The sequence below is a fragment of the Microtus oregoni genome, unplaced genomic scaffold (genome assembly GCF_018167655.1).
Source record: "Microtus oregoni isolate MIOR12 unplaced genomic scaffold, Mior012 000074F_003, whole genome shotgun sequence".
In the NCBI taxonomy this organism is placed as follows: domain Eukaryota; kingdom Metazoa; phylum Chordata; class Mammalia; order Rodentia; family Cricetidae; genus Microtus; species Microtus oregoni.
Genome location: NW_024543990.1, coordinates 1,046,299 through 1,061,434, shown reverse-complemented (window position 1 = coordinate 1,061,434; position 15,136 = coordinate 1,046,299). Strand labels below are relative to the sequence as shown.

At 39.9% G+C, this 15,136-nt stretch overlaps 1 protein-coding gene across 1 annotated transcript in view; it reads right to left on the bottom strand.

The window, feature by feature from the left end:
• Ppef1 (protein phosphatase with EF-hand domain 1) overlaps positions 1-9,490 on the bottom strand; it is a 115,798-nt gene extending 106,308 nt beyond the window's left edge. Inside the window, exon 1 of the mRNA XM_041642404.1 lies at positions 9,445-9,490. Coding sequence (XP_041498338.1) covers positions 9,445-9,490 — 46 coding nt within the window. The remainder of the gene's footprint in view (positions 1-9,444) is intronic.
• Positions 9,491-15,136: the final 5,646 nt, after the last annotated feature.

The window sequence follows — 15,136 nt, the reverse complement described above, 5'->3', positions numbered from 1 at the left end:
CCCATCAAAATTCTTCACAGATCTGGAGAAGACAATAATCAACTTTATATGGAAAAACAAAAAACCCAGGATAGCCAAAACAATCCTATACAATAAAGGATCTTCTGGAGGCATTACCATCCCTGACTTCAAACTCTATTACAGAGCTACAGTAATGAAAACAGTGTGGTACTGGCATAAAAACAGAGAAGTCGACCAATGGAATCGTATAGAAGACCCGGATTTTATCCCACAAACCTATGAACACCTCATTTTCGATAAAGGAGCTAAAAGTATACAATGGAAGAAAGAAAGCATCTTCAACAAATGGTGCTGGCACAACTGGATGTCAACCTGTAGAAGAATGAAAATAGACTCATATCTCTCACCGTGCACAAAACTCAAGTCCAAATGGATTAAAGACCTCAATATCAGCCCGAACACACTGAACCTGATAGAAGAGAAAGTGGGAAATACCCTACAACAGATGGGCACAGGAGATCGCTTCCTATGTATAACCCCAGAAGCACAGACATTAAGGGCAACATTGAATAAATGGACCTACTTAAACTTAGAAGCTTCTGTAAAGCAAAGGACATGGTCACTAAGACACAAAGGCAACCTACTGACTGGGAGAAGATCTTCACCAACCCCGCAACAGACAAAGGTCTGATCTCCAAAATATATAGAGAACTCAAGAAACTAGACTTTAAAATGCTAATTAACCCAATTAAAAAATGGGGCACTGAACTGAACAGAGAATTCTCAACAGAAGAAGTTCAAATGGCCAAAAGACACTTAAGGTCGTGCTCAACTTCCTTAGCAATCAGGGAAATGCAAATCAAAACAACTTTGAGATATCATCTTACACCTGTCAGAATGGCTAAAGTCAAAAACACCAAGGATAACCTTTGCTGGAGAGGCTGTGGAGGAACTGGTACCCTCATCCATTGCTGGTGGGAATGCAATCTTGTGCAACCACTGTGGAAGTCAGTGTTTCGGTTTCTCAGGAAATTCGGGATCAACTTACCCCTGGACCCAGCAATACCACTCTTGGGAATATACCCAAGAGATGCTCTATCAAATGACAAAAGCATTTGTTCAACTATGTTCATAGCAGTATTATTTGTAATAGCCAGAACCTGGAAACAACCTAGATGCCCTTCAATGGAAGAATGGATGAAGAAAGTATGGAATATATACACGCTAGAGTACTACGCTGCGGTAAAAAACAATGACTTCTCGAATTTTGCATGCAAATGGATGGAAATAGAAAACACTATCCTGAGTGAGGTGTCCCAGACCCAAAAAGATGAATATGGGATGTACTCACTCATAATTGGTTTCTAGCCATAAATAAGGACCACGGAGTCTACAATAGGTGAACCTAAAGAAGCCAAGTAAGAATGTGAACCCAAGGAAAAACATATAGTTTTCCTCTTGGCTAAGGGAAGTAGACCAAATTTCCGGGGAGAAAATGGGATCTTGGGAGTGGGGTGGGATGGGGGTAAGGAGAGATGGGGAGAGAAAAGGTAGAAGGGAAGGAGGGGGGACCTGGGGAAACAGGAGAATTGGAATAAAGGAAAGGTGGATAGGGGAGCACGGATCCATCTGGTGATGGATAGAGATAGAGACAGAGACCCACACAGGAGCACTGGACTGAGCTCCCAAGGTCCCAAGGAGGAGCAGAAGGAGGGAGAACATGAGCAAAGAATTCGGGACCACGAGGCGTGCACCCACCCACTGAGACAGAGGAGCTGATCTACGGGGAGCTCACCAAGGCCAGCTGGACTGTGACCGAAAAAGCATGGGATAAAACCGGACTCTCTGAACATGGCGAACAATGAGGGCTGATGAGACACCAAGGACAATGGCAGGGGGTTTTGATCCTACTTAATGTGCTGGCTTTGTGGGAGCCTAGCCAGTTTGGATGTTCACCTTCCTAGATATGGACGGAGGGGGGAGGACCTAGGACTTACCACAGGGCAGGGAACCCGGACTGCTCTGTGGACTGGAGAGGGAGGGGGGGGAGAGGAGTGGGGGGAGGGGGAAAAGGGTGGGAGGAGGGGGAGAAGGGTGGGAGGAGGGGGAGAAGGGTGGGAGGAGGGGAAGGGAAATGGGAGGCTGGGAGGAGGTGGAAACTTGTTTTTTGTTTATGTTTTTTTTCTTCTTTTCGCAATAAAAAAAAAATTAAAAAAAAAATGCAGGCACAAAACTTCCAGGAAATTCAGGGCACTATGAAAAGATCAAATCTATAAATGATAGGTGTAGAAGAGGAACAAAACCAGGTTAAAGGCCCAAAAATATTTTTTTTCTTTTTTTTCTTTTTTTTTGGTTTTTCGAGACAGGGTTTCCCTGTGGCTTTGGAGCCTGTCCTGGAACTAGCTCTGTAGACCAGGCTGGTCTCGAACTCACAGAGATCCGCCTGCCTCTGCCTCCCGAGTGCTGGGATTAAAGGCGTGCGCCACCATGGCCCGGCTTCCCAAAAATATTTTCAACAAAATCATAGAAGAAAACTTTTTCCTAACCTAAAGAAGGAAATGTCTATAAAGGTACAAAAAGTTTACAGAACACCAAATAGACTGCATCAGAAAACACATAATAATCAAAACACTAAATGTACAGAACCATGAAAGAATATTAAAAGCTACAAATGAAAAAGACCAAGTAACATACAGAGACAGACCAACCTATTCGAATAACACGAAAGAGAGAGAGAGAGAGAGAGAGAGAGAGAGAGAGAGAGAGAGAATGCAAACCAGCACATAAAGTTAGGATATGGATATGGATATGGAGGTGAGGAGGATCTGGGACAAGTTGGGGGTGAGGAAACATAATCAAGATATATTATATGAAAAAATTAAAATAAAATAATACATTTTATCCAAGCTCCAGCCCTTGGGATGGTGCTGCCCACATTCAAATCGGGTCTTCTCCCATCAGTTAATCCATCTTGAAATGACCTCACAGGAGTATGCTCAATCTACTAAGTGATTCTCAGTCCAGTCAAGTTGACAAGGAAATTTACTCTCTTGTTTCTGTTTAGTATTTAAACAAAGTATCTAGCCAGAATAATTAAGTAATAATATAATATGAAAAGTATTTGAAAGAAAGAAGTAAAACAAATCCTATTTGCACATAACATGACATAAAAAATCCCTAAATAATTAGCTCTTCAGGCTAATAACTCAAGTTAGAAAAACTTTGGGGGATACAAAGATCAGTTATTAGCCAGGTAGTGGTGGCATACACTTTTTATCCCAGTATTCGTAAGGCTGAGGCAAGCGATCTCTGAGTTCAAGGCCAGTCTTGTCTACAAAGCTAGTTCCAGGACAGCCAGGGCCACACAATGAAACCCTGTCTTGTAAAAAAAAAGTTATTTTTATACACACTTGTCATGAATATTTTTTAAAAGTTAAGAAATTAATTTATTCATAGCAGCACCCAAAACTAAATAAATGAGAAGACATACTATGTTCACAGATCTCCTGGTTCAGTTGTTATGCTGGCAATATTCCCCAAACACATTCCGTATAATCCCCCTGAACATTTCATATGAATTTTTAAAATATGTTGACAAATTAACTATAAAATCCTTATGAAAATGCAAAAGATCCAAAATGCCTAGAGCAACCTTGTAAAAGAGACACAAAGTCTAAGAGACATGATTCATGTAAAACAGGTTGGCCTCAAAATTGCAAGGTAGCCAAGAATGACCTTGAATTTCTGATCCTCCTGTCTCTGTCTCCCAAGTGCTGGGATTATGGGTGTGTGCTCTGTGTGTGGCTTTATGTCATGCTGTAGATCAAACACAGGACTTTGAGCATGCTACACAGTTACTGTTAACAACTGAGGTACATCTGAAGCTCCATTTTGGTTTTTGTAGTGCTAGGAACAGAACCCAGGCCTTTTCCACACGTTAGGCAAACAGTCTCCCCCCTGAGCTCCAAGCCTCAGTCCTCATGTTAGTTCATTTATTGAGAGTGTCAAGACAATAAAAAAGTAGTTCCTTCAACAAATGGAAGCAACAGATATCCACAGACAAAGAACGTGTTTATATCCATACCGCATATAAGTGAAAATAACTCAAAAGGGATCAAAACCTCTAAATATGAGAATTAAAACTACAAAGACTTTAGAGTTTAAATATGAGCATAAATCACTTGATATTTAGCAACAATTATTGCAGGTGACATCAAAAGCAAAAGAAACCAAAAATTAAACATAAGCTATACTTTGTCAAAATGGAAAACTTTCTCACTACGAAGAACACCATAAATGATGTTAAAAATCTCCTCTGCTTTGCAGAGGGTCTTCCTCTCTGTGCGCTTGCGTATGCATACATGCCTGACTCCCAATAAAGGCCTTTCTTTAGCAGATGATGCTGACTGCTATGTCTGAGAATTTCCCCCACTGCTACCTTTTGAGCTTGAGATTCTCCATGCCCTCTGCTTCTTTAATTGGCAGAGAAAATGAACCTGATCAAGACCTCTACATGGTAACAGAATGGAGCTCAGGATTCAGATGGAGAGTGTCTACAGCCCCAGCCCATCATAATGCCCTATAGGATGAGGTGAGTTCACCAAGCAGTAGAGCTACATTAGTTCCCACCAAGGGTGGGGTTTTAGAAATGAAGCCTTTATTCTGTCCTATTTTCTTTATTTCATAACATTTTATTTGAACTTACTTTCTGGTATTGAATTTATATTGAAATCCAAAAGATTCCCTTCAGAAAGAAAACAGATTCTCTCTCTCTCTCTCTCTCTCTCTCTCTCTCTCTCTCTCTCTCTCTCTCTGACACACACACACACACACACACACACACACACACACACACACACCACATCTACACATCTCCCTACCTACCTCCCAGTCAGGGAATATAAACCTGGGTCTCCAGGATGACACCACTAAACTCCCAAGGGCGACAGTTAAATGGCAGCTACAAAAATATGTGCTGCTCTTTGATGTTATATGTGTGTGTGTGCATATATATGTATATATTCCAATTAAAACTATATATTTTTAAAATCAATCTTTTCTCCTTTTACATACCTAGCCCAGTTCCCAATTCCTCCCCTCCTCCTGCGTCCCCCAACATCCCCCCACCCCAGCCCCCCATCCACTCCTCAGAGAGGGTAAGGCTTCCCAAGTCGAGTCAACAAAGACTGATACTTCACATTGAGGCAGGACAGAGGCCTTCCTCCCCATACCTACGCTGAGCAAAAGAATGGGTCCAAAACCCTAGTTCAAGCACTAAAGATAAATCCTGGTCCCACAGACTGCCCAAGCCACATAACTATCACCCCCATTCAGAGGGCGTAGTTTGTGCTATTTCGGTTCTCTCACTGTCAGTCCAGAGTCACTGAGCTCCCACTAGCTTGGGTCAGTTGTTTCTGTGGGCATCCCTATCATGGTCATGATCCCTTTGCTCATATTATCACTCCTCCCTCTCTGTGACTGAACTCCAAAAGCTTGATTCAGTGCTTAGCTGTGGATCTCTGCATCTGCTTCCATCAGTTACTAGATGATGGGTCTATGATGACAATTAAGGTAGTCGTCAATCTGCTTAGAAGGGAAGGCCAGTTCAGGCACCTTCTCCACTATTTCTTAGGGACTTTTGATGTTATATTTTAACTTCATAGTAAAGAAATTTAAAGAGTAAGGGTTCGTGAGTTCCAGCCCCTCCCTGGAATCTATAGGCAGTTAACAGTTGCAGAAGGAAGGAGATATTCTTCAGCAGTATAGCCACTGATAAAGTGTCCATGGTTCTGTAAATACCCCTCACCTGTGCTTCAGTAGTAATCTTAATTAAGTTTGTTGGTTCAAAACCTAAATGACACAAAGTACTGTCATTTTCCAATTCAAAAGAAGAGGAAGAAAAGGAGGAGAAGGAGGAGGAGGAAGAAGAAGAAGAAGCAGAATAAGAAGCGGCAGCAGAAGAAGAAATAAAAAAGGCCACAGGCTAGTAGGCAAGTGCTAAAAAAAATAGAAGGCAGAAATATTAGTAGTTCAAGGTCAGCCTGGACCATGCCTTAAACCAGACGTGGTGGTGCACACTTGGGAGGTAGAGGCAGACAGATCAGGAGTTCAAAGTTAGCCTCAGCTACATAGTGAGTTCAAGGCCAGCCTGAACTACAGATACCACCTCAAAAACAATAACAAAATTTGAAGACAAGTCATTGAGTGAGAAAAATACTTACAATTACATATTTGAGTGATAGGTGGGCAAACACTGGTAAGTATAGCTACTTTCCAAATTATAGCATACAAAACTTTTTATAGCATACAAAAACAACTCTTACAACAAAATAGCATAAAATAATGACTTTTTAAAAATGGGTGTTCTGCCGGGCGGTGGTGGCACACGCCTTTAATCCCAGCACTTGGGAGGCAAAGGCAGGCAGATCTCCGTGAGTTCGAGGCCAGCCTGGTATACAAGAGCTAGCTCTAGGACAGGCTCCAAAGCTACAGAGAAACCCTGTCTTGAAAAAAAACGATAAATAAATAAATAGAAATAAATGGGTGTTTGGACATGGTAGCACATGCTTGTAATTCCAGCACTCAGGAGGCAGTAACAAAGGGCATCTGTGTTGCAACAGCAAGTTACAGGCCCCATGGACTCCCTAGTGACATCCTGGCTCAAAAAAAGTGGGGGTGTGAATGATCTTAATAGATATTTACTTATCTAAAGAGACTGGTACAAGTGGTCAATCAACACATGAAAAGAAGCCCTAAATCATTAGTCATTAGGCAAGTATGAATAAATACTACAATGAGATATTTCTTGATACCCACTAATATAATTTTAAAAAGACAATAAAAAATGTTGCCAAGGATGTGGAAATTTTGTAACACTAACACATTGTTGGTAGGAAAAAAAATGGTTTAGTCACTTGAGGAAATAGTTTGGAGGTTTCTCAAAATGTTAAACCTTTTGACACAGCAAGTCTACTCATTGGTATATGCCTAAGAAAAGTGAAAGTCTATGTTTATACAAAACTTATATATGAATGTTCATAGAAACATTGTTCATAATAGCAAAAAGTGTGCAAAGCATAAACAACTTATAACCTAGCATCTACTAATTAATAAATGGGATAAACATAATATGGCCTATTCTTACAGTAAAGTATTATCTAAAAAAGGAAGGAAATACTGATAGATGTTACAAGAATGAAACCAAACACAAAGGCCACATAGTATATGGTTCCATTGAAATAAAATGTCTGGACTGTATACGTTCATAGAGATAGATCACAAATTGACAGTTGTTAAAGATTGAGAGGAGATGGAAATAGACAAAAACTATTGGGGTCTGACTTTGAAGTCATAGAAACATTTTGGAACTAGACAAGGGTGGTGGCTAGACAATATTGTAAATACACTAAGTGCCACTGAGTTGTTTACTTTATGATGGATAATTTCATGTTATGTGAATTTTATCTCAATATGTTACTTCAAAATCAATACAAAACCTAAGCTAATATTTCCATTTATAAATAACATTTGAAAAGTTGAAAAGCAATCCAAAGAGCTAGAACTTACTTAAGTCTCCTGGAACTGGAGTTACAGCTATTGAAGACATCGTGTGGGCGCTGGGAAACCGATCTGGGCACTCTGTAAGAGCAACAAGTGCTCTTAACCACTAAACCATCTCTTCAGTCCTTAAACATATGATCTTTTAAAAATATTTATTAATTTTTTATTTTATGCATATGTTTGCCTGCATGTATATATGTGTCCCATGGGTATGTGGTGCCTGAGGAAGTCAGAAGAAACCATCATTTTTCCTGGAACTGGAGTTACAGATGGTTGTGAGCCACTGTGTGGGTTCTGGAACCAAACCCTGGTCCTCTGTTAGAGTAGCAATTACTCTTAACTACTGAGCCCTCTCTCCAGCCTAAGCTTATTGTTTCATAAAACCAAGAAATCAGACAAAATGTAAAGGAGTTGGTAGGAGAAGATGATATGAAGGTCACTGCGAGCAAAATACATGTGAGCATAATAAAGTAAATGATGTGCATAGAAAGGTATCATAATTCTCTGCAAACCGGACTCCCTGAACGTGGCTGACAAGGAGGGCTGACTGAGAAACCAAGGACAATGGCACTGGGTTTTGATCCTACTGCATGTACTGACTTTGTGGGAGCCTAGTCTGTTTGGATGCTCACCTTCCTAGTACTGGATGTAGTGGGGAGGACCTTGAACTTCCCACAGGGCAGGGAACCCTGACTGCTCTTTGGACTGGAGAGGGAGAGGAAGGGGGATGGGGGAGCGGGAGGGAAATGGGAGGAGGTGGAAATTTTTAATTAAATAATATAAAAGTAAATAAATAAATAAAAATAAAAAATAAAATGTATGAGTTAGCTAGAAAAAAAGAAAGGTATCATAATAAAATCCTTTATTTGTTCAATCATTTTGTAAAAACAAATAAGGCAAATAGTTTCCTCTGTTTGTGTTAACAAACTACTACTGTGGGATGAATGTTTGGCATACTTAGATTCCAAACAGCGCACCTGTCATGTCCCTTCCTACTTTCAGAAATTAGCTTGCAAACCTCGCACAATTCAGTTGATGAGAACAACAGTTGATTCCCAAAGGAAAATACCCTAGACTAATTAGGATAGAATACTCTGCGCCCACAACTCTCTGCCGTCAATCTAGGGTAAACTTTGAACCAAGATACAGGATAAAAACCAATGAAAGAATTTGTAACTTAGATAACAAAAGAATGGAAATTAAGAGCAAAACATTCATATAGCTGCCCCAGCTTGCTATTTTAGTTTGCTTGCAAAAGCTAAATGTCTTAAACATGTAAGTGAGTTTCAGCTAGATTCCAGTAGCCATGGAAAAGCACCTCCACGCAAAGGAAACAAAGGGAACATCTAAGTCTCTCTTTAAAGGTAGAAGTGGGTATGTCATAGAAGCAGAAGCAACGGACTTCTTTTGGATACAGATTACCTGGCATTCTCACTAGAATATTTTTAAATTATAAGGCAATTCTCATAAAGTTTTGCAATGAATAGATATTTTTAAAAATGTAATCATTGAGCTATAAAATTTAATTAAATTTAATGCCACCACTAAATGTCACATAGGTATGGGATACCTATTACATGAGTAATAGAAGATGTAGCTATACAAATTCAATTGTCTTTCCGTTTCCCTGTCACTGAGATATAAATTGATACTTTCTACTGAAACATTTTAACTGAAATTAAATCAAACACATGTCTTAAATAATACCTTGTAGTATATCATAAACTAAAAACTAAATCTTTTTTCAGGTGTTTTCCCATATTCCCCCAATATTTCACCTTCAGTTCACATATTGATCTTTCAGTACAGAATTTTACAGGGCATCTTCAGAACCACAGGAATAAACAAGAAACAGAAAGGATTGTGGGTCCAGCTTAATCCTTCTTTTTCATTCATAAAACCCGGCTTGTTACCAGCACTCACCTTTCTCCGACTTGTTGCCTTTCACTGAAGAACTGCTACAGCCCATGTCTTCTAGATCATATTATGCTTACAAATTCAACTTCTGGTTCCAAGAGAGAGTGTGAAGTTCCTCCCTTTATGCTTCAAGAAGTCACTCAACTGATTCCCTTTAGTCCATAGATACTAATGAGAAAGACAGAGAAGGGAGAGAAAGCACCCATCAACAACGTGGTAGCTAAGGCCCTTCCCAGAACGATTCATTTTCTGCTTCTGAATTGCGTTCATCATGGGATGTGAACAGTGATTCTTGTTTATTTTTCAAACCACAGGAAGAGCTATAAAACAGCTATAGATAGTTTTTGCTGCTACACCAAAATGATAGTTTCCCATGTTCGGGTCACTTCAAGCTTTGTATGAATTCAGGCATTAAAACTGAAAAGAAACATTGAAATGCAAGAGTGTATAATTTTCTGATTAAAATACAGGGGATGGAATATGGAGAAGCTAACATAATTCAGTTGTTTGGGGTTTAAAACTGAAAGTAATTCAATTTATCTAGGCTTTTCAGCTGAAATCGGAGGCTGACTATGAGACAGAAACAATACATTTCACTATGCCAAAAATCAGATCAAAGTGAGTTTTTGGCAATATTCCTTAGAATCAGTCAAGAAAAGCCTTCCTGGCAAAACAGAAGGCTCAATGCCTCCCCTAAAACTTACAAGTCATAATTTGAGTGTGTCCTTAAACAAGCTTTCAGATGTGGCAGAGGCAGCCCCCAGAGCTTTGCCATCTCCCCTCGTACTTACTACAGTCTTCAGATAAGGCCACCCAGTCAGTGCTTTTGGAATCACCTGATGAAGGCTTTCCACAGGCTTCCTCTGTGCAACATAACATCTCCTTATCTCATTGTTTGCTGCTGGGGTTCATTTCTGTTATTTTGTGATACTTTCAGATGGCCTATTTACAATTATTGACAAGACCACAGAGAACAACTGTGTTTTTTCTTTCACTAAAAACTTTAAAAATTTTTTCAACTCAGCTAAAGAAAGAAAACATTAAGATGACCAAGCTAGAAATTAGCTCATGTTCTTGGCATGCCTGATGCTTTAATTTCAAGTCCAAGCACCAAAATCAAATAAATAAAATTTAACTATGGAATTATCCATAATCAATAATAACCTTAACAACTAGATTTTCTAATCAGAACTGATTTCGTTATATATTGTGTGAATTAATCCTTCTAAATATAGTGTCATTTCAAGTTGGATGGGAATTTCTTTTGTGGGTTGTTTTGTTAGCGGTGGTTTTGTTTTTGCATTTGGGGGCTTGTCTTGCTTCATTTTGAGATTGAGTTTTATGTGACCCAGGCTTGCCTCAAATTCCTTATGCAATCAAGGATGACCTAGACTCCTAATCTTTCTCCTCCACTTTGCAAGCCCTAGGATAACAGATAATGTACCGTTCAGTTTATGCAGTGCTGGAGGCTTCGTGCATGTTAGGCAAGCACTCTACCAATTGAGCTAATGTAATTCAATTTCTTTGGCTTTAAGTTAAAAGCAATTAAACGTATCGGTGCTTTTAACCACAAATTGGAGGCTGACTATGAGATGAAAACATTTAACTATGCCAAAAAACCAAGTTAAAGTGAAATTTTTGGCTATTCCTTAGAAACACTAAGGACAAATGCTCCTTACAAGACAACAACAACAACAACAAAACAACCAAGGCCCAAGACCTCCCCCAAATTCATAATCTGAAATCCTTAAATTCCCCCTTTGCATATTTGTTTTCTAAATCATGGTGTTATATAACAGCTTCTACCAAGATTGAAATATCCTATCCTGCAGGGAAGCTCTTTAAGCAGGGAGGTAAACAACTCAAAATAGCTTTAGGAAGTCCCTGAAACTGACCAGATTCTCACTAGGCTCCTTGTGGCTAGAGTAAGCAAGGAAGACGACCTAGAGTCCTCTCAGACAAGCTTCTCATTGTCAGAGGACCCAAACAGTAAAGACTCTGAGACCAGACCAGACCAGCTGCCTGAAAGAAGCAGAAGCTAGCCAAGCTGCCTGGAAGAGGTTTAGACCAAGGGAATCACCTGGAAAGGACTCTCCAACCTGTTGAGCTGCCTGCAGGCTGTGCAGTGTGCTCCAGGTTCCCAGCTTTTGTAAGCTGTCACCCACGCTGGGGTGGACTTTGTGATGCAGCTGTCTTCAAGGCATTTCTGCTCTTGTAACCTCTCACCCATACCCGTAAGTAACCCCAATTAAAGTCAGTAGTTTACCAAGTTGGACTTTGGTGGTATCCATACTTTGGTCTGTCATGGGCTTCCTATCTGGGGTGGGTAGATTTGTGTGTTGCATCTCTCCAGGAAAAGTTTTGTCACACAACACATGGATAAAAATGTTTACGAGCTCAAGTTCAAAGGCAGAACGAGCCTTATGACAGTCCACATGGTTCTTTGGAATTACTATAGATCCACTACGTTCATAATCTATAAGCCTAAGAATATTTGTTCAGGAGGTGGGGAAGAGGAAGTAGAGGCGACGAAGGAGGAGGTAGTCTGGGGAAGGAGGGAGGAAAACAGTCAGTTTGTTGAGATTTCAATAAAGGAATCACAGACATTTAAAGGTGTAAAAAAAAGATCTTTACAATTAATATGTATACAAAGTATAAGGAGGTTAAACAACTTGCTTAGTGTCATATAGACCTATAGTCAAATTTTGTTAGCAATTCGAATTATCTAAGGAGCTTTTGAAAACTCCCAGTGCTCAGCCTGAACCATTAAATCAGAATCTCTAGGAGTTTAAAAAAGACTGATGCCCAGGAGCAACCCAATGAGATTTGTTACTGGATGGTGATTAAACATCAGAGAAGGCGGCTAGGGAGATGGCTCAGTCAGTACTGTTCTTGCTGTGCAAGTATAAGAACCTGGGTTTCATCTCCAGGACCCTGGTTCAAAACAAAACAAACCAGGTATGGTAGTGCACACTTGTAAAGCAAGCAATGAGAAGGCAAAATATGAACAGATTCCTCTCTCTCGGTGATCAGCCAGCCTAGCCTAACCAAAAATTTCTAGGCCTATGAGAGACCCTTTCTCAAAAGAATAATGTGGACAGCTTCTAAGAAATAATATATAAAATTGTCCTTTGGTCTCCACAACGTATACAGTGTACCTACACATAGATTAACATATACACAAACCTACCTAAACAATAATATAGAACGTGTGTACATATACATACTCATTATATATACAATATATATTATATATTAGAATATAGATATTAGAATAAAGATGCTGTTAAAGTTTTCCAAATAATTCTAATATGCAACCAAGTTTGACAGTCTTTACTAGAGAGTGAATGTTAGCAAACCCGTGATTCTACCTAGCAATCGTTTTCCCAGAAATGTTTTCAATCTGTCTATTTGAAAGTGAATGTTTCCAGTCGCAATTACAAGCCTGTAGCTTGGGGCACCTATTCTTTTCTAAGTTTTTTAATTAGGGCGCCATTTCCACTCTCTGGAATTCCTTAAAGGTCATTTGTGGTTACCTATGAGAAAGCAAGGTCTTTCCCCACCCTTTGAAGTTATTATTCTAGACGGAGCAGCTATTTCCAATTTAGTGCTTTCCATTGGGGAAAGGGATTAAAATGCAGATCCCCAGGCCTTACCAATAAAATCAGACATTTTTTTTAAACCTGGAGTCTTGAAATCTGCCCTGAAACAGAGTCATGGGCTGGGGGATGTAGCTGAGTGGTAGAACTCTTCCCTAGCATGCGCAAGAACCTCAAGTTCAATCCCCAGAACTATTAAAAGAAACAATAAAGTGTACCCTTCTGGGAACTTTGATGGAGGCAACCTACATTTCCCAAGCCAAAAACACTATCTTCCCATAGCATCCATATTCCTTTTGGGTTTTGCTCCTTCCTTATGCTAGTTCCTTTATCCATTTTTATGAATTGTAAGAGTAGGACCTTGAGAGGCTGGAGAGATGGCTCAGTGGTTAAGATCACTGGTTGCTCCTCCAGAGTATTCAGGCTCTATTCCCGGCACCCACATGTTGACTCACAATCATCTTTAACTCCAGTACCAGGAGCCAATGGTTTCTTCTAGCCTCCATGGGTACCAGACATGCACACGGTTCATAGTCATACATATAGGCAAAACACTGATACACATAAATAACTTGTAAAATACTTTTAAGAGTTGGGCCTTGAGCAGGCAACAAACAGACTAGATAACAGGAAGTGATATAGCTTAATACTGATGTTTTTCTTTGCCAAAAAAAAGCAGTGCATCTCCAAAGCTATTTGGATCTAAGCCCCCTCAAAGTTAATCCATCACGGAACAAAATGACACAAGATTCATTACCACATGCCTATAATCTCAGCATTCAGACTCAAGAGTTTGAAGCGCAGGAAAGAACTGACCCTGTCAGTACCCAGTATCAGATGGAGGATAGGCACACAGGGCCCTATCTCTCACTGCTGAACTAATGGCTACTGAAGGGTTCTGGATGAGGTCAATCATTGTCTTCAGTGATGTAGTCACCCAGTCAACCGGTCAGACTTCATTAGCTAGTTCCATACCCAAGGACACACCAACGACCCAGCTTAAACTCGGTGGGCCCCAAAACAAAATAAAAGGACATGAACATGGTGAAGGGACCAACAGGGAGAACAGAGTGTGACAGGGATGGGAAGGCAGTAAGAGAGAGTGACGATGAGAACAATCAGGATGTACTACATACATGTATGAAACTGTCCCAAAGGGCTGGCAAGATGGCACAGTGGGAAAAGGCACTGGCCACCAAGCCTGATGACCTATGTTCAATCCTGGAACTCACACAGTGGAAAAGAACTAACCTCACAGTCCTGTCTTCTGACCTCCAATCCGTGTTGTAACCGGTCCCACACATTTACACAAAATAAATATATGCAATAGAAAAAAATGTAAAGAACTTGAGAGAAGAAAGTTCATTAATTTGTAAAAATAAGAGCTTGAGGCCATCCTAAGAGACACAGGAAGAGCTTGTCTCGAAAATTCAAAACAGAACAAAAGAGTCACGAGAAACTTAAAAAGCTTGCCAACTTGAGTCCATTTCTGCACACTGTGGGCTCTATGCTCAAAGCTTTCTCCCTGAATGCCCCTTGAATTGTAGGTACCTGTACAATGCATTCACATAGACTGTGTTTGATAAATGCTGAATATTTCTAAGCCAGAGTTCCTTAAAATTTAATTACGAAAAATCATTACTATTGCATCATTGTATACACAAATATGTGCTATTTTGATGGTATAAAAGCCTTTTATTAAAGTAGAAGTGGGTAGTCCTTATCTAGCCTTTGTGAAAGCATATTTTAAAATCATGATGGAAAGAAATAATTGTTCTAGAATCATTTGGTTGTTAGAAACAGTAATTGACTATTATAATTGCATGTTATAAATTATTAAATTATTTTAAGCCTATTATTCTCTCTCCATTAATGGACGAGGAATAAAGGAAGGGAGGAGGACAAAGAGACAAACAGTTCTGTTTAGCTCTCACCAGAACATGAGCCAAATCAGGACTGGAAAAGCTGACTCAGGCTACCCAACCTAGACTTTGAAGCAGAGGGAGAAACAGTTTGTGCCCGGTGTCCATGTGCTTCAAAGGACACCTCTGACTGAACAACTGATAAAGATGATTTAGAGACTTGCCACTCCTCAGTGC